This window comes from Lithobates pipiens, unplaced genomic scaffold (genome assembly GCF_037356315.1).
Source record: "Lithobates pipiens isolate NorthernLeopardFrog02 unplaced genomic scaffold, aLitPip1_a1.2 Scaffold_79, whole genome shotgun sequence".
Taxonomy (NCBI): Eukaryota; Metazoa; Chordata; class Amphibia; order Anura; family Ranidae; genus Lithobates; species Lithobates pipiens.
The window spans coordinates 910,038-937,977 of NW_027507902.1; the positions used below are offsets into that span (position 1 = coordinate 910,038).

General features: G+C 49.1%; 2 protein-coding genes across 3 annotated transcripts in view; both read right to left on the reverse strand.

Moving 5' to 3' along the window:
* LOC143960006 (uncharacterized) overlaps nucleotides 1-27,940 on the reverse strand; it is a 269,947-nt gene that overhangs the window by 218,744 nt on the left and 23,263 nt on the right. The window lies entirely within an intron of this gene.
* Nucleotides 563-27,928, reverse strand: LOC143959993 (NACHT, LRR and PYD domains-containing protein 3-like). 2 transcript variants are annotated; one of them, XM_077468239.1, is made up of 7 exons: nucleotides 27,785-27,928; nucleotides 24,698-24,763; nucleotides 21,228-21,497; nucleotides 14,315-16,046; nucleotides 14,119-14,223; nucleotides 10,475-10,654; nucleotides 563-931 (listed from the first exon to the last, which is right to left on the reverse strand). In XM_077468239.1, exons 2-7 carry the CDS (start codon nucleotides 24,714-24,716, stop codon nucleotides 778-780), a joined length of 2,460 nt encoding a protein of 819 aa, XP_077324365.1. In that variant the 5' UTR covers nucleotides 24,717-24,763; nucleotides 27,785-27,928; the 3' UTR covers nucleotides 563-777. The 2 variants fall into 2 exon arrangements, with proteins under 2 accessions (XP_077324365.1, XP_077324366.1); XM_077468240.1 differs by lacking the exon at nucleotides 27,785-27,928 and adding an exon at nucleotides 25,390-25,537.

Below are 27,940 nucleotides of genomic sequence, written 5' to 3' on the forward strand. Positions count from 1 at the left end.
TCTTCCACATTTCCAGCAAACGCTCTTCCATTCAGCGCTCCTCATCCGGTGCCCATCGATCTGGTTCTCTTCCATCCAGCACCTTTCCATTCAGTGCTCTTCCACTCAGCGCTCCTCATCTGGTGCTCTTCAGTTCATTGGTTTTCCATCTGGTACCTTATTTGTCAATACTCTTCCATTCAGTGCTCCTCATCTGGTGCCCATCGATCTGGTTCTCTTCAATCCAGCATTGTTCCATCCAGCACCTTTCCATTTAGTGCTCTTCCACCCAGCGCTCCTCATCTGATGCCCAACGATCTGGTGTTCTTCAGTCCATTGGTCTTCCATCTGGCACCTTATTTGTCGATGCTCTTCCATTTTGTGCTCCTTATTTGGTGCCCATCGATCTGACACTCCTTAATCCACCAGTCTTCCCTCTGGTACCCTTCCATCCAGCGCTCCTTATCTGGCGCCCATCGATCTGCCACTCTTCCATCCAGTTCCCATACAGTTACAGAGGCCCCAACTCTCAATATTAAATAAAAAACACAATGGATCGGCTAAGAATATCAAAAGTCAACCATAGAGATAATAAAAAGATTTAATCAGAAAATAAACTCAGAAACTTGTAATTAATAATTTCTGGAAATATAAAATAGACATCCCATCTAAATATACGGATTTGTAATTTATAGAATAAAAGGGATCAGCTTTAAAAAAAAAAAATTTAAAAAGCGCTCATCTCTCAATGTATAAAAAAAAGAAAAGGTTGTGCCGGCCTCCCAGGACAAGAGGAGATCACAGGTGTCGGCGTGAAAACAGGATCCGTGAGCGGAAGTCGAAGGGAAAGTCGTCCGGGTCAAACATGTCCCACCTCATATGTGGTCCCATGTCATAGGAGGGGGCTTTCTCCCGCTTGCACCTCATCATGAACCAGGTTTTACCCATCATCCTGGAAGCAGAGAAAGAGAAGAGTTCAGGTCAACGACCATTCGCACCGCCTTCTATAGATGGAATGATGGAGATAGAGAGGTCTGGATATTCTACGAGGCTCGGGACTAGAATTATATGTGACATCAGAAGATAAAGTCCGAGCCTTTCATCAAAGATATATGGACACTATACAGGGACTGTCCCCCCCAACCCCCATCCAGCCCCCCCCCCCGAGGTGACAATGGTTGTATTTCATGTCTTCTCTGGTATATGGACATTATACAAGGACTGTGGTCCTCACAGAGGAGACAATGGTTGTATTTCATGTCTTCTCTGGTATATGGACATTATACAAGGACTGTGGTCCTCACAGAGGAGACAATGGTTGTATTTCATGTCTTCTCTGGTATATGGACATTATACAAGGACTGTGGTCCTCACTGAGGAGACAATGGTTGTATTTCATGTCTTCTCTGGTATATGGACATTATACAAGGACTGTGGTCCTCACTGAGGAGACAATGGTTGTATTTCATGTCTTCTCTGGTATATGGTCATTATACAGGGACTGTGGTCCTCACAGAGGAGACAATGGTTGTATTTCATGTCTTCTCTGGTATATGGTCATTATACAGGGACTGTGGTCCTCACAGAGGAGACAATGGTTGTATTTCATGTCTTCTCTGGTATATGGTCATTATACAGGGACTGTGGTCCTCACAGAGGAGACAATGGTTGTATTTCATGTCTTCTCTGGTATATGGACATTATACAGGGACTGTGGTCCTCACAGAGGAGACAATGGTTGTATCTCATGTCTTCTCTGGTATATGGACATTATACAGGGACTGTGGTCCTCACAGAGGAGACAATGGTTGTATTTCATGTCTTCTCTGGTATATGGACATTATACAAGGACTGTGGTCCTCACTGAGGAGACAATGGTTGTATTTCATGTCTTCTCTGGTATATGGTCATTATACAGGGACTGTGGTCCTCACAGAGGAGACAATGGTTGTATTTCATGTCTTCTCTGGTATATGGACATTATACGGGGACTGTGGTCCTCACTGAGGAGACAATGGTTGTATTTCAGGTCTTCTCTGGTATATGGACATTATACAGGGACTGTGGTCCTCACTGAGGAGACAATGGTTGTATTTCATGTCTTCTCTGGTATATGGACATTATACGGGGACTGTGGTCCTCACAGAGGAGACAATGGTTGTATTTCATGTCTTCTCTGGTATATGGACATTATACGGGGACTGTGGTCCTCACTGAGGAGACAATGGTTGTATTTCATGTCTTCTCTGGTATATGGACATTATACAAGGACTGTGGTCCTCACAGAGGAGACAATGGTTGTAATCATGTCTTCTCTGGTATATGGACATTATACAAGGACTGTGGTCCTCACTGAGGAGACAATGGTTGTATTTCATGTCTTCTCTGGTATATGGACATTATACAAGGACTGTGGTCCTCACTGAGGAGACAATGGTTGTATCTCATGTCTTCTCTGGTATATGGACATTATACAAGGACTGTGGTCCTCACAGAGGAGACAATGGTTGTATTTCATGTCTTCTCTGGTATATGGACATTATACGGGGACTGTGGTCCTCACAGAGGAGACAATGGTTGTATTTCATGTCTTCTCTGGTATATGGACATTATACGGGGACTGTGGTCCTCACAGAGGAGACAATGGTTGTATTTCATGTCTTCTCTGGTATATGGACATTATACGGGGACTGTGGTCCTCACTGAGGAGACAATGGTTGTATTTCATGTCTTCTCTGGTATATGGACATTATACAAGGACTGTGGTCCTCACAGAGGAGACAATGGTTGTAATCATGTCTTCTCTGGTATATGGACATTATACAAGGACTGTGGTCCTCACTGAGGGGACAATGGTTGTATTTCATGTCTTCTCTGGTATATGGACATTATACAAGGACTGTGGTCCTCACAGAGGAGACAATGGTTGTATTTCATGTCTTCTCTGGTATATGGACATTATACAAGGGCTGTGGTCCTCACTGAGGAGACAATGGTTGTATCTCATGTCTTCTCTGGTATATGGACATTATACGGGGACTGTGGTCCTCACAGAGGAGACAATGGTTGTATTTCATGTCTTCTCTGGTATATGGACATTATACAAGGACTGTGGTCCTCACTGAGGAGACAATGGTTGTATTTCATGTCTTCTCTGGTATATGGACATTATACAAGGACTGTGGTCCTCACTGAGGAGACAATGGTTGTATCTCATGTCTTCTCTGGTATATGGACATTATACAAGGACTGTGGTCCTCACTGAGGAGACAATGGTTGTATTTCATGTCTTCTCTGGTATATGGACATTATACAGGGACTGTGGTCCTCACAGAGGAGACAATGGTTGTATTTCATGTCTTCTCTGGTATATGGACATTATACAAGGACTGTGGTCCCCACTGAGGAGACAATGGTTGTATTTCATGTCTTCTCTGGTATATGGACATTATACAAGGACTGTGGTCCTCACTGAGGAGACAATGGTTGTATTTCATGTCTTCTCTGGTATATGGACATTATACAAGGACTGTGGTCCCCACAGAGGAGACAATGGTTGTATTTCATGTCTTCTCTGGTATATGGACATTATACAAGGACTGTGGTCCTCACTGAGGAGACAATGGTTGTATTTCATGTCTTCTCTGGTATATGGACATTATACAAGGACTGTGGTCCCCACAGAGGAGACAATGGTTGTATTTCATGTCTTCTCTGGTATATGGACATTATACAGGGACTGTGGTCCTCACTGAGGAGACAATGGTTGTATTTCATGTCTTCTCTGGTATATGGACATTATACAGGGACCGTGGTCCTCACAGAGGAGACAATGGTTGTATTTCATGTCTTCTCTGGTATATGGACATTATACAGGGACTGTGGTCCTCACAGAGGAGACAATGGTCGTATTTCATGTCTTCTCTGGTATATGGACATTATACAAGGACTGTGGTCCTCACTGAGGAGACAATGGTTGTATTTCATGTCTTCTCTGGTATATGGACATTATACAAGGACTGTGGTCCTCACTGAGGAGACAATGGTTGTATTTCATGTCTTCTCTGGTATATGGACATTATACAAGGACTGTGGTCCTCACTGAGGAGACAATGGTTGTATTTCATGTCTTCTCTGGTATATGGACATTATACGGGGACTGTGGTCCTCACAGAGGAGACAATGGTTGTATTTCATGTCTTCTCTGGTATATGGACATTATACAAGGACTGTGGTCCTCACAGAGGAGACAATGGTTGTATTTCAGGTCTTCTCTGGTATATGGACATTATACAAGGACTGTGGTCCTCACTGAGGAGACAATGGTCGTATTTCATGTCTTCTCTGGTATATGGACATTATACAAGGACTGTGGTCCTCACTGAGGAGACAATGGTTGTATTTCATGTCTTCTCTGGTATATGGACATTATACAAGGACTGTGGTCCTCACTGAGGAGACAATGGTTGTATTTCATGTCTTCTCTGGTATATGGACATTATACGGGGACTGTGGTCCTCACAGAGGAGACAATGGTTGTATTTCATGTCTTCTCTGGTATATGGACATTATACAAGGACTGTGGTCCTCACTGAGGAGACAATGGTTGTATCTCATGTCTTCTCTGGTATATGGACATTATACGGGGACTGTGGTCCTCACAGAGGAGACAATGGTTGTATTTCATGTCTTCTCTGGTATATGGACATTATACAGGGACTGTGGTCCTCACAGAGGAGACAATGGTTGTATTTCATGTCTTCTCTGGTATATGGACATTATACAAGGACTGTGGTCCTCACTGAGGAGACAATGGTTGTATTTCATGTCTTCTCTGGTATATGGACATTATACAGGGACTGTGGTCCTCACTGAGGAGACAATGGTTGTATTTCATGTCTTCTCTGGTATATGGACATTATACAAGGACTGTGGTCCTCACTGAGGGGACAATGGTTGTATTTCATGTCTTCTCTGGTATATGGACATTATACAAGGACTGTGGTCCTCACAGAGGAGACAATGGTTGTATTTCAGGTCTTCTCTGGTATATGGACATTATACAAGGACTGTGGTCCTCACTGAGGAGACAATGGTTGTATTTCATGTCTTCTCTGGTATATGGACATTATACAGGGACTGTGGTCCTCACAGAGGAGACAATGGTTGTATTTCAGGTCTTCTCTGGTATATGGACATTATACAAGGACTGTGGTCCTCACAGAGGAGACAATGGTTGTATTTCAGGTCTTCTCTGGTATATGGACATTATACAGGGACTGTGGTCCTCACTGAGGAGACAATGATTGTATTTCATGTCTTCTCTGGTATATGGACATTATACAAGGACTGTGGTCCTCACTGAGGAGACAATGGTTGTATTTCATGTCTTCTCTGGTATATGGACATTATACGGGGACTGTGGTCCTCACAGAGGAGACAATGGTTGTATTTCATGTCTTCTCTGGTATATGGACATTATACAAGGACTGTGGTCCTCACTGAGGAGACAATGGTTGTATTTCATGTCTCCTCTGGTATATGGACATTATACAAGGACTGTGGTCCTCACTGAGGAGACAATGGTTGTATTTCATGTCTCCTCTGGTATATGGACATTATACAAGGACTGTGGTCCTCACTGAGGAGACAATGGTTGTATTTCATGTCTTCTCTGGTATATGGACATTATACAAGGACTGTGGTCCTCACAGAGGAGACAATGGTTGTATTTCATGTATTCTCTGGTATATGGACATTATACAAGGACTGTGGTCCTCACTGAGGAGACAATGGTCGTATTTCATGTCTTCTCTGGTATATGGACATTATACAAGGACTGTGGTCCTCACTGAGGAGACAATGGTTGTATTTCATGTCTTCTCTGGTATATGGACATTATACAGGGACTGTGGTCCTCACTGAGGAGACAATGGTTGTATTTCATGTCTTCTCTGGTATATGGACATTATACAAGGACTGTGGTCCTCACAGAGGAGACAATGGTTGTATTTCATGTCTTCTCTGGTATATGGACATTATACAAGGACTGTGGTCCTCACAGAGGAGACAATGGTTGTATTTCATGTCTTCTCTGGTATATGGACATTATACAAGGACTGTGGTCCTCACTGAGGAGACAATGGTTGTATTTCATGTCTTCTCTGGTATATGGACATTATATGGGGACCGTGGTCCTCACAGAGGAGACAATGGTTGTATTTCATGTCTTCTCTGGTATATGGACATTATACAAGGACTGTGGTCCTCACTGAGGAGACAATGGTTGTATTTCATGTTTTCTCTGGTATATGGACATTATACAGGGACTGTGGTCCTCACTGAGGAGACAATGGTTGTATTTCATGTCTTCTCTGGTATATGGACATTATACAAGGACTGTGGTCCTCACAGAGGAGACAATGGTTGTATTTCATGTCTTCTCTGGTATATGGACATTATATGGGGACCGTGGTCCTCACAGAGGAGACAATGGTTGTATTTCATGTCTTCTCTGGTATATGGACATTATACAAGGACTGTGGTCCTCACTGAGGAGACAATGGTTGTATTTCATGTCTTCTCTGGTATATGGACATTATACAAGGACTGTGGTCCTCACAGAGGAGACAATGGTTGTATTTCATGTCTTCTCTGGTATATGGACATTATACAAGGACTGTGGTCCTCACTGAGGAGACAATGGTTGTATTTCATGTCTTCTCTGGTATGTGGACATTATACAAGGACTGTGGTCCCCACTGAGGAGACAATGGTTGTATTTCATGTCTTCTCTGGTATATGGACATTATACAAGGACTGTGGTCCTCACTGAGGAGACAATGGTTGTATTTCATGTATTCTCTGGTATATGGACATTATACAAGGACTGTGGTCCTCACAGAGGAGACAATGGTTGTATTTCATGTCTTCTCTGGTATATGGACATTATACAGGGACTGTGGTCCTCACAGAGGAGACAATGGTTGTATTTCATGTCTTCTCTGGTATATGGACATTATACAAGGACTGTGGTCCTCACTGAGGAGACAATGGTTGTATTTCATGTCTTCTCTGGTATATGGACATTATACAAGGACTGTGGTCCTCACTGAGGAGACAATGGTTGTATTTCATGTCTTCTCTGGTATATGGACATTATACAAGGACTGTGGTCCTCACAGAGGAGACAATGGTTGTATTTCATGTCTTCTCTGGTATATGGACATTATACAAGGACTGTGGTCCTCACAGAGGAGACAATGGTTGTATTTCATGTCTTCTCTGGTATATGGACATTATACAAGGACTGTGGTCCTCACAGAGGAGACAATGGTTGTATTTCATGTCTTCTCTGGTATATGGACATTATATGGGGACCGTGGTCCTCACAGAGGAGACAATGGTTGTATTTCATGTCTTCTCTGGTATATGGACATTATATGGGGACCGTGGTCCTCACAGAGGAGACAATGGTTGTATTTCATGTCTTCTCTGGTATATGGACATTATACAAGGACTGTGGTCCTCACTGAGGAGACAATGGTTGTATTTCATGTCTTCTCTGGTATATGGACATTATACAAGGACTGTGGTCCTCACTGAGGAGACAATGGTTGTATTTCATGTCTTCTCTGGTATATGGACATTATATGGGGACCGTGGTCCTCACAGAGGAGACAATGGTTGTATTTCATGTCTTCTCTGGTATGTGGACATTATACAAGGACTGTGGTCCTCACTGAGGAGACAATGGTTGTATTTCATGTCTTCTCTGGTATATGGACATTATATGGGGACCGTGGTCCTCACAGAGGAGACAATGGTTGTATTTCATGTCTTCTCTGGTATGTGGACATTATACAAGGACTGTGGTCCTCACTGAGGAGACAATGGTTGTATTTCATGTCTTCTCTGGTATGTGGACATTATACAAGGACTGTGGTCCCCACTGAGGAGACAATGGTTGTATTTCATGTCTTCTCTGGTATATGGACATTATACAAGGACTGTGGTCCTCACTGAGGAGACAATGGTTGTATTTCAGGTCTTCTCTGGTATATGGACATTATACAAGGACTGTGGTCCCCACAGAGGAGACAATGGTTGTATTTCATGTCTTCTCTGGTATATGGACATTATACAGGGACTGTGGTCCTCACAGAGGAGACAATGGTTGTATTTCATGTCTTCTCTGGTATATGGACATTATACAGGGACTGTGGTCCTCACTGAGGAGACAATGGTTGTATTTCATGTATTCTCTGGTATATGGACATTATATGGGGACTGTGGTCCTCACAGAGGAGACAATGGTTGTATTTCATGTCTTCTCTGGTATATGGACATTATACAGGGACTGTGGTCCTCACTGAGGAGACAATGGTTGTATTTCATGTCTTCTCTGGTATGTGGACATTATACAAGGACTGTGGTCCCCACTGAGGAGACAATGGTTGTATTTCATGTCTTCTCTGGTATATGGACATTATACAAGGACTGTGGTCCCCACTGAGGAGACAATGGTTGTATTTCATGTCTTCTCTGGTATGTGGACATTATACAAGGACTGTGGTCCTCACTGAGGAGACAATGGTTGTATTTCATGTCTTCTCTGGTATATGGACATTATATGGGGACTGTGGTCCTCACAGAGGAGACAATGGTTGTATTTCATGTCTTCTCTGGTATATGGACATTATACAGGGACTGTGGTCCTCACTGAGGAGACAATGGTTGTATTTCATGTCTTCTCTGGTATATGGACATTATACAAGGACTGTGGTCCTCACAGAGGAGACAATGGTTGTATTTCATGTCTTCTCTGGTATATGGACATTATATGGGGACCGTGGTCCTCACAGAGGAGACAATGGTTGTATTTCATGTCTTCTCTGGTATATGGACATTATACAAGGACTGTGGTCCTCACTGAGGAGACAATGGTTGTATTTCATGTCTTCTCTGGTATATGGACATTATACAGGGACTGTGGTCCTCACAGAGGAGACAATGGTTGTATTTCATGTCTTCTCTGGTATATGGACATTATACAAGGACTGTGGTCCTCACTGAGGAGACAATGGTTGTATTTCATGTCTTCTCTGGTATATGGACATTATACAAGGACTGTGGTCCTCACTGAGGAGACAATGGTTGTATTTCATGTCTTCTCTGGTATATGGACATTATACAAGGACTGTGGTCCCCACTGAGGAGACAATGGTCGTATTTCATGTCTTCTCTGGTATATGGACATTATACAAGGACTGTGGTCCTCACTGAGGAGACAATGGTTGTATTTCATGTCTTCTCTGGTATATGGACATTATACAAGGACTGTGGTCCCCACTGAGGAGACAATGGTTGTATTTCATGTCTTCTCTGGTATATGGACATTATACAAGGACTGTGGTCCTCACTGAGGAGACAATGGTTGTATTTCATGTCTTCTCTGGTATATGGACATTATACAAGGACTGTGGTCCTCACTGAGGAGACAATGGTTGTATTTCATGTCTTCTCTGGTATATGGACATTATACAAGGACTGTGGTCCTCACTGAGGAGACAATGGTTGTATTTCATGTCTTCTCTGGTATATGGACATTATACAAGGACTGTGGTCCCCACTGAGGAGACAATGGTCGTATTTCATGTCTTCTCTGGTATATGGACATTATACAAGGACTGTGGTCCTCACTGAGGAGACAATGGTTGTATTTCATGTCTTCTCTGGTATATGGACATTATACAAGGACTGTGGTCCTCACTGAGGAGACAATGGTTGTATTTCATGTCTTCTCTGGTATATGGACATTATACAAGGACTGTGGTCCTCACAGAGGAGACAATGGTTGTATTTCATGTCTTCTCTGGTATATGGACATTATACAAGGACTGTGGTCCCCACTGAGGAGACAATGGTTGTATTTCATGTCTTCTCTGGTATATGGACATTATACAGGGACTGTGGTCCTCACAGAGGAGACAATGGTTGTATTTCATGTCTTCTCTGGTATATGGACATTATACAGGGACTGTGGTCCTCACTGAGGGGACAATGGTTGTATTTCATGTCTTCTCTGGTATATGGACATTATACAAGGACTGTGGTCCTCACTGAGGAGACAATGGTTGTATTTCATGTCTTCTCTGGTATATGGACATTATACAGGGACTGTGGTCCTCACAGAGGAGACAATGGTTGTATTTCATGTCTTCTCTGGTATATGGACATTATACAAGGACTGTGGTCCTCACAGAGGAGACAATGGTTGTATTTCATGTCTTCTCTGGTATATGGACATTATACGGGGACTGTGGTCCTCACTGAGGAGACAGAGAATCATCCGTCATCCTCAGACTCAGTCTATTTTATACATGAAATATATGAGCTTCCAAGGGCGGCCTCCTTGTGGGCTCCTACACTGACACAATGGACAAGGCCTCAGTTTACAGGAGAGTCTCTCACACACAAACACACACAGACGTACTTCTTGGTTGACACTGTGCATTCTGGAGATTTAAAGACCTGATGGTAGCGTCTCATTTCTTCATGTTCCTTCTTGGTATTAACTTTAAACATTACATAAAGTATGGAGAGACTGCGGCTTTTCTTGGTAGCGTTGTCAAGGACTTCACAAGTAGAAGTGGGCAAAATACAACCCAACAGGCTGGACAGAGAGAAGGTGAGAAATTATTACAGTGATGGATAGAGATAAAACCTGCCTATCACATGCAATGCATAGGAGACAACCCGACCCAAACCCAACTCTATGTCCAACACACAGCCCATAGGACACAACCCGACCCAAACCCAACTCTATGTCCAACACACAGCCCATAGGACACAACCCGACCCCCATCCATTTCTATATCCAACACACAGCCCATAGGAGACAACCCGACCCAAACCCAACTCTATGTCCAACACACAGCCCATAGGACACAACCCGACCCAAACCCAAATCTATGTCCAACACACAGCCCATAGGACACAACCCGAACCAAACCCAACTCTATGTCCAACACACAGCCCATAGGACACAACCCGACCCAAACCCAACTCTATGTCCAACACACAGCCCATAGGACACAGCCCAACCCCCATCCATTTCTATATCCAACACACAGCCCATAGGACACAACCCAACCCAAACCCAACTCTATGTCCAACACACAGCCCATAGGACACAACCTGACCCAAACCCAACTCTATGTCCAACACACAGCCCATAGGACACAGCCCAACCCCCATCCATTTCTATATCCAACACACAGCCCATAGGACACAACCCAACCCAAACCCAACTCTATGTCCAACACACAGCCCATAGGACACAACCCAACCCAAACCCAACTCTATGCCCAACACACAGCCCATAGGACACAACCCGACCCAAACCCAACTCTATGTCCAACACACAGCCCATAGGACACAACCCAACCCAAACCCAACACACAGCCCATAGGACACAACCCGACCCAAACCCAACTCTATGCCCAACACACAGCCCATAGGACACAGCCCAACCCCCATCCATTTCTATATCCAACACACAGCCCATAGGACACAGCCCAACCCCCATCCATTTCTATATCCAACACACAGTCCATAGGACACAACCCAACCTAAGCCCAACTCTATGTCCAACACACAGCCCATAGGACACAACCCGACCCAAACCCAACTCTATGCCCAACACACAGCCCATAGGACACAACCCAACCCAAACCCAACTCTATGTCCAACACACAGCCCATAGGACACAACCCAACCCAAACCCAACTCTATGTCCAACACACAGCCCATAAGACACAACCCAACCCAAACCCAAGTCTATGTCCAACACAGAGCCCATAGGACACAGCCCAACCCCCATCCATTTCTATATCCAACACACAGCCCATAGGACACAGCCCAACCCCCATCCATTTCTATATCCAACACACAGCCCACAGGACACAACCCAACCCCCATCCATTTTTATATCCAACACACAGCCCATAGAAATGGATGGGGGTCAGGTTGTGTCCTATGGGCTGTGTGTTGGATATAGAAATGGATGGGGGTTGGGTTGTGTCCTGTGGGCTGTGTGTTGGATATAGAAATGGATGGGGGTTGGGCTGTGTCCTATGGGCTGTGTGTTGGAAATAGAAATGGATGGGGGTCAGGTTGTGTCCTATTTCCAACACACAGTCCATAGGACACAACCTGACCCCCATCCATTTCTATTTCCAACACACAGTCCATAGGACACAACCCGACCCCCATCCATTTCTACATCCAACACACAGTCCATAGGACACAACCCGACCCCCATCCATTTCTACATCCAACACACAGTCCATAGGACACAACCCGACCCCCATCCATTTCTATATCCAACACACAGCCCATAGGACACAACCCAACCCCCATCCATTTCTATTTCCAACACACAGTCCATAGGACACAACCCGACCCAAACCCGACTCTATGTCCAACACACAGCCCATAGGACACAGCCCAACCCCCATCCATTTCAATATCCAACACACAGCCCATAGGACACAACCTGACCCCCATCCATTTCTATTTCCAACACACAGTCCATAGGACACAACCCGACCCCCATCCATTTCTACATCCAACACACAGTCCATAGGACACAACCCGACCCAAACCCGACTCTATGTCCAACACACAGTCCATAGGACACAACCCAACCCCCATCCATTTCTACATCCAACACACAGCCCATAGGACACAACCTGACCCAATCCCGACTCTATGTTCAACACACAGCCCATAGGACACAGCCCAACCCGATCCATTTCTACATCCAACACACAGTCCAAAGGACACAACCCAACCCCCATCCATTTCTATATCCAACGCAGAGCCCATAGGACTGTACAGGTATGGTGTGAGGTTCCTCCAGTACTGTACAGGTATGGTGTGGGGTGTCTCCAGTACTGTACAGGTATGGTGTGAGGTGCCTACAGTACTGTACAGGTATGGTGTGGGGTGTCTCCAGTACTGTACAGGTATGGTGTGAGGTTCCTCCAGTACTGTACAGGTATGGTGTGAGGTTCCTCCAGTACTGTACAGGTATGGTGTGGGGTGTCTCCAGTACTGTACAGGTATGGTGTGAGGTGTCTCCAGTACTGTACAGGTATGGTGTGGGGTGTCTCCAGTACTGTACAGGTATGGTGTGAGGTGTCTCCAGTACTGTACAGGTATGGTGTGGGGTGTCTCCAGTACTGTACAGGTATGGTGTGAGGTTCCTCCAGTACTGTACAGGTATGGTGTGAGGTTCCTCCAGTACTGTACAGGTATGGTGTGAGGTTCCTCCAGTACTGTACAGGTATGGTGTGGGGTGTCTCCAGTACTGTACAGGTACGGTGTGAGGCGTCTCCAGTACTGTACAGGTATGGTGTGGGGTGTCTCCAGTACTGTACAGGTATGGTGTGAGGTGTCTCCAGTACTGTACAGGTATGGTGTGGGGTTCCTCCAGTACTGTACAGGTATGGTGTGGGGTGTCTCCAGTACTGTACAGGTATGGTGTGAGGTGCCTACAGTACTGTACAGGTATGGTGTGAGGTGTCTCCAGTACTGTACAGGTATGGTGTGAGGTGCCTACAGTACTGTACAGGTATGGTGTGAGGTTCCTCCAGTACTGTACAGGTATGGTGTGAGGTTCCTCCAGTACTGTACAGGTATGGTGTGAGGTTCCTCCAGTACTGTACAGGTATGGTGTGAGGTTCCTCCAGTACTGTACAGGTATGGTGTGAGGTTCCTCCAGTACTGTACAGGTATGGTGTGAGGTTCCTCCAGTACTGTACAGGTATGGTGTGGAGTGTCTCCAGTACTGTACAGGTATGGTGTGGGGTGTCTCCAGTACTGTACAGGTATGGTGTGAGGTGCCTACAGTACTGTACAGGTATGGTGTGGGGTGTCTCCAGTACTGTACAGGTATGGTGTGAGGTTCCTCCAGTACTGTACAGGTATGGTGTGGGGTGTCTCCAGTACTGTACAGGTATGGTGTGGGGTGTCTCCAGTACTGTACAGGTATGGTCGGGGTTATGAAAGGTCTCTTAGGTTAAAGGGGTCTCCTACATATAGGTGATAATGGAAACAAGGACTCCTTCTTACCACAAGTCTTCGATTCTACTGTCTTGGATGACCAGCGATGCAAGCGACGAGTTTTTCCAGCCAGAAGTAGAGTTCACGTCATCCGCGAAGCGACAACTGCGAAAGCTGCAATAAATAACACAAGTTCAGGAAACTCCCAGAAGAAAAAGCGGGTCCCCAATAATGGAAGGTAAGTCCTGATCCCTTGGACACTTACCAAACCTGGGAACACTTCTTCAGCACAGGAACTAAGGCAGACATGTGTTCCTTATGCAGCACATACCCGGACAGAGTGACTTTCTTGCCCTCACATGCCTTCAAGCAGAAGGCCAGTTGGTAAACCCAGTTGTCGGGTTTCTGGCACTGCGAGAAGGTCAGATTGACGGCACGAGACACCACGTACTGCATGAACTCGTCATCCCGCGTCTCGTACAGGAACAACATGTGCTCCGTACAGAACTCCGTTATCTCGCCCCCAAAGAGCCAGTCGATCATGGCCGTGGTGCCTTGGAAGGACAGGTTAGAGTCGACGCTCTGGTTGAAGTCGTCGATCTGCGCTCGATTTAGGAGGCCGAAGAGAAATCTGGCGGACAAGGCCATATGGGGGTGTTTTTTCAGCAGGTCCATTAAGGATTGTCCCTTACAGATCTCCGGCAGGTAAGTACTCTCTCTCACCACCCTCGTTCCGGATTTGGCGCTGTCGCCCTCCCCGGGCATGGTGTAGTGCAGCACAGCCAGGAACTCCTGATAGCTGTGATGGACAAAGCTGTAACAGGTGCGCTTCCCGATGTCGCCGTGGAAGAAGACGTGGCTCAGGAATACGGATTCCACCTGAGACACGGAAAGTTTGTGTCTTCTCAGGTCTTCTTCTTCGAAGAGGACCTTTCGGTTCAAAACGCCTTCATTGGCCAAGGCGCAGACCTTCTTCAGGCAGTGAAGCGCACCGCCGCTCCTGCTGTGGTACAGGATCATACCCTTTAGGTAGTAGAGGAACATGGCGGTGTCCGTTGGGAAATTGGAGGGATACTTGGAAAGCTGTTGTTTGGTGACAGTGGAGATGACCCAAGACATGAACGGCACCGTGCAGAGACTGAAGAGGACCTCATTCCTCCTGGTGATGTCAACGGCCTGCTCCGATTCTCTCTTCCCGAAGTACATCTGGAGGTAATGCTCCCGGGCGTCCGCGGTATACCCAACGATTTCCACAAGCCGGGGCAGATCTGGTAGGAACGCCTGCAGCTGTTCCAGTAGAAAGGGTCTGGTGGTGATGATCAGAGAAGCTCCCTTGACTAGCTGCCCCTTCAGGAGGCTCCTCAGGAGGACATCTTTGTTGGCCTCCTTGAACGGGTCTTGGCAGATCTCGCTCTGCTCCTTCAAACTGCACTTCATTTCGTCAAAGCTGCCAATGAAGAACCCGACTCTTTCCCCATTGGTCAGGATGTGCCTCATGACATGGGGGGGGAAATTCACTCGGCTGGTCTTGCTGAGAAGTCCAACTAGGCTGAGGTTTCCGGTGATCTTGGTGAAATCCTTGTAACTTAGATAGAACATGAAGTCGAACTTGTCTTTGTAGAGGTTTCTGGTGGCCCAGTCGAAGATAATCTTGCGGCCGGTGAGAGATTTCCCGATGCCGGCCGGCCCGTGTATGATGACGGTCTTTGGAACGCCCCCGGAGTCCCCCGGGTTGAACAGCTCCTCGATGGTGGTCGGAGAATACTCCTCGGAAGACCTGTCAATCAGTATTTGAGCTTGCTCCTCCCCCGAAGAACTCAACTCCCGCTTCTTCTCCTCTTCGCTCCGAAACTTCAGCAACAGCACCAGCTGGGTGTACCTCCTCCACAGGGGGGTGCTCTCCCCCAGGCGGAAGTTCCGGTCCTTTATTAACTCAAAATGGTATTTGATGTTCTGCTTGTATGCGTCCTGGTGCGTTTGAAGTTCTTCATCCGTTACTGTTTGGGGAAAAAATTTTTTTTTAAATAAAATCGATATTTTGAATATGTCAAGTCAAGTCAAAAGACAAATATCAATATCACCCCCCCCCCCCCCCCCTCTCACCAGTGTTTCCCGGGCTTACCGTTTTTATCGGCGCAACCGGGAAATGATCTGATGGTTCCCACAGCTGGTAACAGAGGTGAAGAGAGACCAGATCCTCTCTGATCACCTCTATGACCTAGGACAGTGATGGAGAACCTCAGCACCCCAGATGTTATGGAACTACGTTTCCCATGATGCTCATGTACTCTGCAGTGTAGTTGAGCATCATGGGAAATGTAGTTCCCCGGGAAATGATCTGATGGTTCCCACAGAGGTGAAGAGAGACCAGATCCTCTCTGATCACCTCTATGACCTAGGACAGTGATGGCGACCCTCGGCACCCCAGATGTTTTGGAACTACATTTCCCATGATGCTCTGGCACTCTGCAGTGTAGTTGAGCATCATGGGAAATGTAGTTCCCCGGGAAATGATCTGATGGTTCCCACAGAGGTGAAGAGAGACCAGATCGTATCTGATCACCTCTATGACCTAGGACAGTGATGACGACCCTCGGCACCCCAGATGTTTTGGAACTACGTTTCCCATGATGCTCATGTACTCTGCAGTGTAGTTGAGCATCATGGGACATGTAGTTCCAAAACATCTGGGGTTCCAAGGTTCACCATCACTGACTTAGGAGGACCATCATGACATCACTTCCGGTCTAAGGCGGAAGTTAACCTTTTTTATTTTATTTTTTTAAAGCATCAGATCAATGTTTTAGGGTTTTTTTTTGGGCTTTTAAGGGTAGAGGAGAGATTTGGTATTTCAAAATAAAATAAATAAGAAAAAAATAATTAAAGGGACAGTGTAAAAGAAAAAAATTAATTAAGAAAAAAAAAATAAATTTGAAGGGACAATGTAAAAAAAAACAAAAAAAAAATAAGAAAAACAAATAAAGGGACAGTGTAAAAAAAAAGAAAAAAAAAATACGCAAGGAAAAAAATAATTAAAAAGGGACAGTGTAAAAGAAAAATAAATAAATTAATTAATTAAAAAGGGAAAATGTAAAAAAAAAGAAAAAAAAATATTAAAGGGACAGTGTAAAGGAAAAAAAAAAATAATAATAATAATAATAATTAAAGCGCCCCCATCCTACCATGCTCGCAAGCAGAAACGAACCTAAAGATATGTAAACGGTGTTCGCACCACACGTGAGGTATCGCCACAAATTAGGGATGCACCGAAATTTCGGCCGCCGAAACATATCGGCCGTAAATGCCCTTTTTGGCAATTTGCAGAAAGAGAAAAACGGCTGATAATGGAGCCGAAAATGGGGCGTGGCCTAGGTGGGGGCAGGGCTCTTCCCCCCCCGCCCCTGGTGGCGCCCATCATGGGGGTGTCCTGTAGGGCAGGAGAGCCGCCTCCGCCGTCTGTTTGATCACAGCGCCGGGAACATCACAGCTTTCATTTCAGTAGCTGTGTGTTCCCAGCCGCGCGCCGTCACACGCAGCCCCTCCCCCTTGTCCGGGCACTTAGATAGACAGATCATCCGCAGGATTGGACGGATGATCTGTCCATCAAAGTGCCCGGACAAGGGGGAGGGGCTGCGTGTGACGGCGCGCGGCCGGGAACACACAGCTACTGAAATGAAAGCTGTGATGTTCCCGGCGCTGTGATCAAACAGACGGCGGAGGCGGCTCTCCTCTCTTCCCTTCACAGGCTGCAAAAAGGGGGAACACTCTGGCTGCAATAGGGGACACCTCCTGTACCACGTCCTCTGTCTCTGACCACCTCCTGTACCACGTCCTCTGTCTCTGACCACCTCCTGTACCATGTCTCCAGTCTCTGACCACCTCCTGTACCACGTCCTCTGTCTCTGACCACCTCCTGTACCACGTCCTCTGTCTCTGACCACCTCCTGTACCACGTCCTCTGTCTCTGACCACCTCCTGTACCACGTCCTCTGTCTCTGACCACCTCCTGTACCATGTCCCCTGTCTCTGACCACCTCCTGTACCATGTCTCCAGTCTCTGACCACCTCCTGTACCACGTCCTCTGTCTCTGACCACCTCCTGTACCACGTCCTCTGTCTCTGACCACCTCCTGTACCATGTCTCCAGTCTCTGACCACCTCCTGTACCATGTCCCCAGTCTCTGACCATCTCCTGTACCATGTCCCCAGTCTCTGACCATCTCCTGTACCATGTCCCCAGTCTCTGACCACCTCCTGTACCATGTCCCCAGTCTCTGACCACCTCCTGTACCATGTCCCCAGTCTCTGACCACCTTCTGTACCATGTCCCCAGTCTCTGACCATCTCCTGTACCACGTCCTCTGTCTCTGACCACCTCCTGTACCACGTCCTCTGTCTCTGACCACCTCCTGTACCATGTCTCCAGTCTCTGACCACCTCCTGTACCATGTCCGCAGTCTCTGACCATCTCCTGTACCATGTCCCCAGTCTCTGACCACCTCCTGTACCATGTCCCCAGTCTCTGACCATCTCCTGTACCATGTCCCCAGTCTTTGACCATCTCCTGTACCATGTCCCCAGTCTCTGACCACCTCCTGTACCATGTCCCCAGTCTCTGACCACCTCCTGTACCATGTCCCCAGTCTCTGACCACCTCCTGTACCATGTCCCCAGTCTCTGACCATCTCCTGTACCATGTCCCCAGTCTCTGACCACCTCCTGTACCACGTCCTCTGTCTCTGACCACCTCCTGTACCACGTCCTCTGTCTCTGACCACCTCCTGTACCATGTCTCCAGTCTCTGACCACCTCCTGTACCATGTCCGCAGTCTCTGACCATCTCCTGTACCATGTCCCCAGTCTCTGACCACCTCCTGTACCATGTCCGCAGTCTCTGACCATCTCCTGTACCATGTCCCCAGTCTCTGACCATCTCCTGTACCATGTCCCCAGTCTTTGACCATCTCCTGTACCATGTCCCCAGTCTCTGACCACCTCCTGTACCATGTCCCCAGTCTCTGACCATCTCCTGTACCATGTCTCCAGGCTCTGACCACCTCCTGTACCATGTCCCCAGTCTCTGACCACCTCCTGTACCATGTCCCCAGTCTCTGACCGTCTCCTGTACCATGTCCCCAGTCTCTGACCACCTCCTGTACCATGTCCCCAGTCTCTAACCATCTCCTGTACCATGTCCCCAGTCTCTGACCATCTCCTGTACCATGTCCCCAGTCTCTGACCACCTCCTGTACCACGTCCCCAGTCTCTGACCATCTCCTGTACCATGTCCCCAGTCTCTGACCATCTCCTGTACCATGTCCCCAGTCTCTGACCACCTCCTGTACCATGTCCCCAGTCTCTGACCACCTCCTGTACCATGTCCCCAGTCTCTGACCATCTCCTGTACCATGTCCCCAGTCTCTGACCACCTCCTGTACCATGTCCCCAGTCTCTGACCATCTCCTGTACCATGTCCCCAGTCTCTGACCACCTCCTGTACCATGTCCCCAGTCTCTGACCATCTCCTGTACCATGTCCCCAGTCTCTGATCATCTCCTGTACCATGTCCCCAGTCTCTGACCACCTCCTGTACCATGTCCCCAGTCTCTGACCATCTCCTGTACCATGTCCCCAGTCTCTGACCATCTCCTGTACCATGTCCCCAGTCTCTGACCATCTCCTGTACCATGTCCCCAGTCTCTGACCATCTCCTGTACCATGTCCCCAGTCTCTGACCACCTCCTGTACCATGTCCCCAGTCTCTGACCACCTCCCGTACCATGTCCCCAGTCTCTGACCATCTCCTGTACCATGTCCCCAGTCTCTGACCATCTCCTGTACCATGTCCCCAGTCTCTGATCATCTCCTGTACCATGTCCCCAGTCTCTGACCATCTCCTGTATAAAAATATTTTTTTTAAATATATTTCGGTATCGGTGCTGTTTCGGTTTTCGGCCTAGTGTATTTTTCATTATCGGTTTCGGCACCAAATAACCCATTCGGTGCACCCCTACCACAAACCTTATAGCGAGAGCAATAATTCTAGCTCTAGACCTCCTCTGTAACTCTAAACTGGTAACCTGTGAAAAAATTTTTTAAAGCATCGCCTATGGAGATTTTTTAAGTATCCCAGTTTGGCGCCATTCCATGATCGTGCGCAATTTTAAAGCGTGACTTGTTAGGTATCTATTTACTCGGCGTAACATCATCTTTTTACATTTTTCCAAACAATTGGGTATTACTTTGTGTTTCTTTTACATTAATATTAATTAAAGTGTATTTCTTCCCCAAAAAAAACTGTGTTTCAAAAAACTCTGCGCAAATACCGAGTCAGATAAAAAATTGCAGCGACCGCCATTTTATTCTCTAGGGCCTCTGCTAAAAAAAAAAATATAACATTTGAGGGTTTTAAGGAATTTTCTACCAAAAACCCCCCAAAAAATACAGATTTTCACTTGTAAAACAACGAGTGCCAGGAAAGGAAGGGTCCTTAAGTGGATAAACTGCCATGGTGGGCACAGAGGGCGATGGGTATTCTGGTTCTGCAGGCCCCAGCTTTCATTTCTCCAATGTCTAGACCTCTCTTCTAGGTCCTTCTCAGCTTTTGCTCCACCTTTGAACCATCCCTCCATTGTCCTCTCCACACTCACCATCACCAAAACTACGTACTTGTCTATGGGAATCTGCACTACATGGCCAAAGGACACCAGTCTGTCCAACATCTGGTCTGCAAGCCAGGGGTATCAATATAAAGCCCATCCTCCATTGGCTGCCATCAAAGCCTCCACTGATGGTCCTCTACATGTGAGCCCAACCAATGTTCCAGAACCTAGAGGAGCTTTCCTGTGAAGGCCGTAATGGAGGACGGAGGACAGCCTCCAAACGAATAGCCTTAGTTTAGTGACGAGAGGTCAGACTGACGTTCCGATACTTTCCTACTCAGGTCTCCTAATATTGACCTTTGGCCTTAACAGGAAAGCTCCTCTAGATTCTGGAACACTGGTTGGGCTTAAATGTAGAGGACCCTCAGAGGAGGTTTTCATGGCAGCCAATGGGTGGTGGAGTTTATATTGATACTCTTGGGTTGTAGGGCAGATGTTGGACAGTTCTTTGGCCATGTAGTGCAGGTGCCCAGAGCGCATTGACCAGGAAGATACTACGCATGCAGGTAGGTGTACCTTCATCCACGCTCTTCTCCATAATGGACACCGTGGCCGGATAGTTCCTTTTCAGCACTTGGTAGAGTTTGTCCTTCTGAGAGCTGGTCCAGTCCTGGATGACGGAGAAGAGTTTGTTCATCCTATCCTGGCTCGTTTTTTTGGTGGTCACAGCTTCCAAATCCTCAGAGATGAGAACTTTGTCCTGCATCAGCTGTGATAGGACCACATCTACATTGTCTATATGACGGATCAGTTCCTCTTTATGCTGGTCCACAAAGTGTTTCTGGCCTTTAGGGGACAAGGAGAGGAGTGACATCATAAAGAGCACAAGCAAGAAAACAGATACCCCCAAATATTTCCTCACACCCAACCCCCAATTGTGAGCAAACCATTTTAACATGAGCCAACCCCCAACCCAGAACATGGGCCAACCGTCATCATTGGCCAACCCTAAATCCTGAACCTGGACCAACCTCCAACCCTGAACATGGACCAACCCCCAACCCTGAACATGGGCCAACCCCCAACATGAGCCAACCCCCAACCCTGAACATGGGCCAACCCCCAACATGAGCCAACCCCCAACCCTGAACATGGGCCAACCCCAAACCCTGAACATGGGCCAACCGTCATCATTGGCCAACCCTCAATCCTGAACCTGGACCAACCTCCAACCCTGAACATGGACCAACCCCCAACCCTGAACATGGGCCAACCCCCAACATGAGCCAACCCCCAACCCTGAACATGGGCCAACCCCCAACATGAGCCAACCCCCAACCCTGAACATGGGCCAACCCCAAACCCTGAACATGGGCCAACCGTCATCATTGGCCATCCCTCAACCCTAAACATGTGCCAACCCCCAACCCTGAACATGGGCCAACCCCCAACATGAGCCAACCCCCAACCCTGAACATGGGCCAACCCCCAACATGAGCCAACCCCCAACCCTGAACATGGGCCAACCCCCAACCCTGAACATGGGCCAACCGTCAACATTGGCCAACCCTCAACCCTGAACATGGGCCAACCCCAAACCCTGAACATGGGCCAACCGTCAACATTGGCCATCCCTCAACCCTGAACATGAGCCAACCCCCAACCCTGAACATGGGCCAACCCCCAACATGAGCCAACCCCCAACCCTGAACATGGGCCAACCCCCAACCCTGAACATGGGCCAACCCCCAACCCTGAACATGGGCCAACCCCCAACCCTGAACATGGGCCAACCGTCAACATTGGCCAACCCTCAATCCTGAACCTGGACCAACCCCCAACCCTGAACATGGGCCAACCCCCAACATGAGCCAACCCCCAACCCTGAACATGGGCCAACCCCCAACCCTGAAAATGGGCCAACCGTCAACATTGGCCAACCCTCAATCCTGAACCTGGACCAACCCCCAACCCGGAACATGGGCCAACCCCCAACATGAGCCAACCCCCAACCCTGAACATGGGCCAACCCCCAACCCTAAACATGGGCCAACCATCAACATTGGCCAACCCTCAATCCTGACAATGGGCCAACCCCCAACCCTGAACATGGGCCAACCCCCAACCCTGAACATGGACCAACCCCCAACCCTGAACATGGGCCAACCCCCAACCCTGAACATGGGCCAACCCCCAACCCTGAACATGGGCCAACCCCCAACCCTGAACATGGGCCAACCCCCAACCCTGAACATGGGCCAACCCCCAACCCTGAACATGGGCCAACCGTCAACATTGGCCAACCCTCAATCCTGAACCTGGACCAACCCCCAACCCTGAACATGGGCCAACCCCCAACCCTGAACATGGGCCAACCCCCAACCCTGAACATGGGCCAACCCACAACCCTGAACATGGGCCAACTGTCAACATTGGCCAACCCTCAATCCTGAACATGGACCAACCATCAACATTGGCCAACCCCCAACCTTTAACATAGGCCAACCCCCACACCTGAACATGAGCCAACCGTCAATATTGGCCAACCCTCAATTCTGACAATGGACCAACCCCCAAACCTGAACATGGGCCAACCCCCAACCCTGAACATGGGCCAACCCCCAACCCTGAACATGGACCAACCCCCAACCCTGAACATGGGCCAACCCCCAACCCTGAACATGGGCCAACCCCCAACCCTGAACATGGGCCAACCATCAACATTGGCCAACCCTCAATCCTGAACATGGACCAACCATCAACATTGGCCAACCCCCAACCTTTAACATAGGCCAACCCCCACACCTGAACATGAGCCAACCGTCAATATTGGCCAACCCTCAATCCTGACAATGGACCAACCCCCAAACCTGAACATGGGCCAACCCCCAACCTTCAACATGGGCCAACCCTCCAAACCTGAACATGGGCCAACCTACAACCCTAAATATTGGCCAACCCCCAACATGGGCCAACCCCCGAAACCTGAACACGGGCCAACCTACAACCCTAAATATTGGCCAACCCCCAACCCTTAAAATGGGCCAACCCCCAATATAGGCCAACCCCTGAAACCTGAACACGGGCCAACCTACAACCCTAAACATGGGCTAACCCCTGACCCCAACATCAGCCAACCCCCAAAGTGTTTCCGGCCTTTAGGGGACAAGGAGAGGAGTGACATCATAAAGAGCACAAACAAGAAAACAGATACCCCCAAATTGTTCCTCACACCCAACCCCCAATTGTGAACAAACCATCTGAACATGGGCCAACCTCCAACCCTGAACATTGGCCAACCCCGAACATAAGCCAACCCCGAACATAAGCCAACCCCCAACATAAGCCAACCCCCAACATAAGCCAACCCCCAACATAAGCCAACCCCCAACCCTCAACATAAGCCAACCCCCAACCCCCAACATAAGCCAGCCCCCAACCCTCAACATAAGCCAACCCCCAACCCTCAACATAAGCCAACCCCCAACATGGGCCAACCCTCAACATAGGCCAACCCCCAACCCTCAACATGGGCCAACCCCCAACATTGGCCAACCCTCAACATGGGCCAACCTACAACCCTAAGTATGGGCCAACCCCTAACTCTAAACATGGGCCAACCCCCAACCCTGAAAATGGGCCAACCTACAACCCTAAGTATGGGCAGATCCCCAACCCTGATCATGAGTCCAACATCAAATCCCTAATATTAGCCGAATCCCCAACCCTTAACCCACTTCCTGTGTTATCTATTCTATGTACACTTCCTGTCATGGGAGGTCAGAACAGATGTTCCTCCTCTTGCCCTGTCAGGGTATCTAAATGATGGAGGAATTCTTGTTGGGGGGAGAAGACAATAAAGCGAACCTGTCGCTTAGGCTATGCAACTGTTAATGGTAATTATTTATATCCCCTCCCCCATTCTTTCCCCTAATGTACCCCCAATTCTCCTCAAGGGTCCCACATATTAAAGGGCCCCTGCAGACATATTGAACTAAATTCCATCCCAGAGTGACACTAACTGACGCATTCAGAAATGTGTTTACCTGAGGAGGGAGTGGCCATCACTGGGGTCACCGGCAGGGTGGGGTCACCTGTGAGGTCAGGGTTACCTGTGGAAACAGCAGAAGAGATAATGATGTCTGGACACCCCAAATCTGTGTGAGAAGACAAAGGGCGGCCTTAAAATTCTCCTTTCAGCAGTGACATTTGTTAGGAGAGGGGACACAGAGCCCCTCCCCCAAAATGAAGAACAGACCCCCCTCCCCCGCCCCCAAAATATAGAACAGACCCCCTCCCCCAAAATATAGAACAGACCCCCTCCCCCAAAATATAGAACAGACCCCCTCCCCCAAAATATAGAACAGACCCCCTCCCTCCCCCAAAATATAGAACAGACCCCCTCCCCCAAAATATAGAACAGACCCCCTCCCCCAAAATATAGAACCCTCGGAACTCATCTCCGATCAAACATTTCTCTGAGGATCGGCTGTTATCATCACTGCTCAGCAGACCACTAATAACGGGGGTCTGTAAATGAGGTCCATCATACGGGGGGGGGGGATAACGATCGTCTCCCCTGCAGATGGTGGAAGTTTTGCCCCCTTACATAGAAATGAAGGGTCTATAATTGTATTTTATATGATGGAGACAGAAGATCAACCAAAATCCAGAGAAATCACACAATACAAATGTTATAAATGGAGTTGCAGTTCAGTGAGTAAAATAAGTATTTGACCCCCTTAGTAGTTGGTGGAGAAACCCTTGTTGGTGATCACAGAGGTCAGACGTTTCTTGTAGGTGGTGATCTACAAGAGACCTAGTGGTCTGGAGGTTTGAGGTGGGGTCTGGGGGTGTGGTCATCATTGGTGACAGTACAGTCTGGGGGAGTGGCCTGGGGATGGGGGTGTGGTTATGATTGGTGACGGCGTGGTCTGGGGGTGGCTGTAGTCTAGGGGTGGGGTCTGGGGATGGGGGCGTGGCCTGGGGTGGGGGTGGTCTGGGGATGGAGGTGTGGTCATCATTGGTGACAGTACAGTCTGGGGGTGTGGCCTGGGGATGGGGGTGTGGTTATGATTGGTGACGGCGTGGTCTGGGGGTGGCTGTAGTCTAGGGGTGGGGTCTGGGGATGGGGGTGTGGCCTGGGGTGGGGGTGGTCTGGGGATGGAGGTGTGGTCATCATTGGTGACAGTACAGTCTGGGGGTGTGGCCTGGGGATGGGGGTGTGGTTATGATTGGTGACGGCGTGGTCTGGGGGTGGCTGTAGTCTAGGGGTGGGGTCTGGGGATGGGGGCGTGGCCTGGGGTGGGGGTGGTCTGGGGATGGAGGTGTGGTCATCATTGGTGACAGTACAGTCTGGGGGTGTGGCCTGGGGATGGGGGTGTGGTTATGATTGGTGACGGCGTGGTCTGGGGGTGGCTGTAGTCTAGGGGTGGGGTCTGGGGATGGGGGCGTGGCCTGGGGTGGGGGTGGTCTGGGGATGGAGGTGTGGTCATCATTGGTGACAGTACAGTCTGGGGGTGTGGCCTGGGGATGGGGGTGTGGTTATGATTGGTGACGGCGTGGTCTGGGGGTGGGGGTAGTCTAGGGGTGGGGTCTGGGGATGGGGGTGTGGCCTGGGGATGGAGGTGTGGTCATCATTGGTGACAGTACAGTCTGGGGGTGTGGCCTGGGGATGGGGGTGTGGTTATGATTGGTGACGGCGTGGTCTGGGGGTGGCTGTAGTCTAGGGGTGGGGTCTGGGGATGGGGGCGTGGCCTGGGGTGGGGGTGGTCTGGGGATGGAGGTGTGGTCATCATTGGTGACAGTACAGTCTGGGGGTGTGGCCTGGGGATGGGGGTGTGGTTATGATTGGTGACGGCGTGGTCTGGGGGTGGCTGTAGTCTAGGGGTGGGGTCTGGGGATGGGGGCGTGGCCTGGGGTGGGGGTGGTCTGGGGATGGAGGTGTGGTCATCATTGGTGACAGTACAGTCTGGGGGTGTGGCCTGGGGATGGGGGTGTGGTTATGATTGGTGACGGCGTGGTCTGGGGGTGGGGGTAGTCTAGGGGTGGGGTCTGGGGATGGGGGTGTGGCCTGGGGATGGAGGTGTGGTCATCATTGGTGACAGTACAGTCTGGGGGTGTGGCCTGGGGATGGGGGTGTGGTTATGATTGGTGACGGCGTGGTCTGGGGGTGGCTGTAGTCTAGGGGTGGGGTCTGGGGATGGGGGCGTGGCCTGGGGTGGGGGTGGTCTGGGGATGGAGGTGTGGTCATCATTGGTGACAGTACAGTCTGGGGGTGTGGCCTGGGGATGGGGGTGTGGTTATGATTGGTGACGGCGTGGTCTGGGGGTGGGGGTAGTCTAGGGGTGGGGTCTGGGGATGGGGGTGTGGCCTGGGGATGGAGGTGTGGTCATCATTGGTGACAGTACAGTCTGGGGGTGTGGTTATGATTGGTGACGGCGTGGTCTGGGGGTAGTCTGGGGGTGGCGTCTGGGGGCATGGCCTGGGGATGGGGTGTGGTTATGATTGGTGGCGGCGTGGTCTGGGGGTGGGGTCTGGGGATGGGGGTGTGGTCTGGGGTGGGGGTGTGGTTATGATTGGTGACGGCATGGTCTGGGGGTGGGGGTAGTCTGGGGATGGGGGCGTGGCCTGGGGATGGAGGTGTGGTCATCATTGGTGACAGTACAGTCTGGGGGTGTGGCCTAGGGATGGGGGTGTGGTCATCATTGGTGACAGCGTGGTCTGGAGGTTTGGGGTGGGGTCTGGGGATGTGGTAATTGGTGAAAGTAGTCTGGGGGTGTGGCCTGTGGTGGGGGTGGTCTGGGGGTGTGGTCATCATTGGTGGAAGTAGTCTGGGGATGGGGGCGTGGTCATCGTAGGTGATAGTACAGTCTGGGGGCGTGGCCTGGGGTTAATATCGGGGATATCCGCCCTCTTAAAGAGGAAGTTTGGGAGAGAGGGGGGATGGGGATCGGGGAATGGAGAGGGGATGGGGAGAGGGGAATAGAGGGGGGTTGGGTGGGCGATGCTCCTCCCCTCTGTCAGTCACGTGGTGTTCTCCGGACTCCCCTCAGTCCCGGTATGGAGCTCCCCTCCCCCCAGTCTCCATGTTGTGGGGTCTGAGTGACGTCACGCCTGGCCGCTCTTCTCACCTCACGGAGAGCCCCTCTTCCCACCAGCGGAGATATCCAGAAGAAGCGGCGCACCCCGTCCCTGATTGGCCAATTCCACTTCCGTAATCGTATCTCCGCCAATCACAGGCCGCCATGACGTAAGGGCGGGGTTTTCTTCTTCCTGTTGCGGTTTAA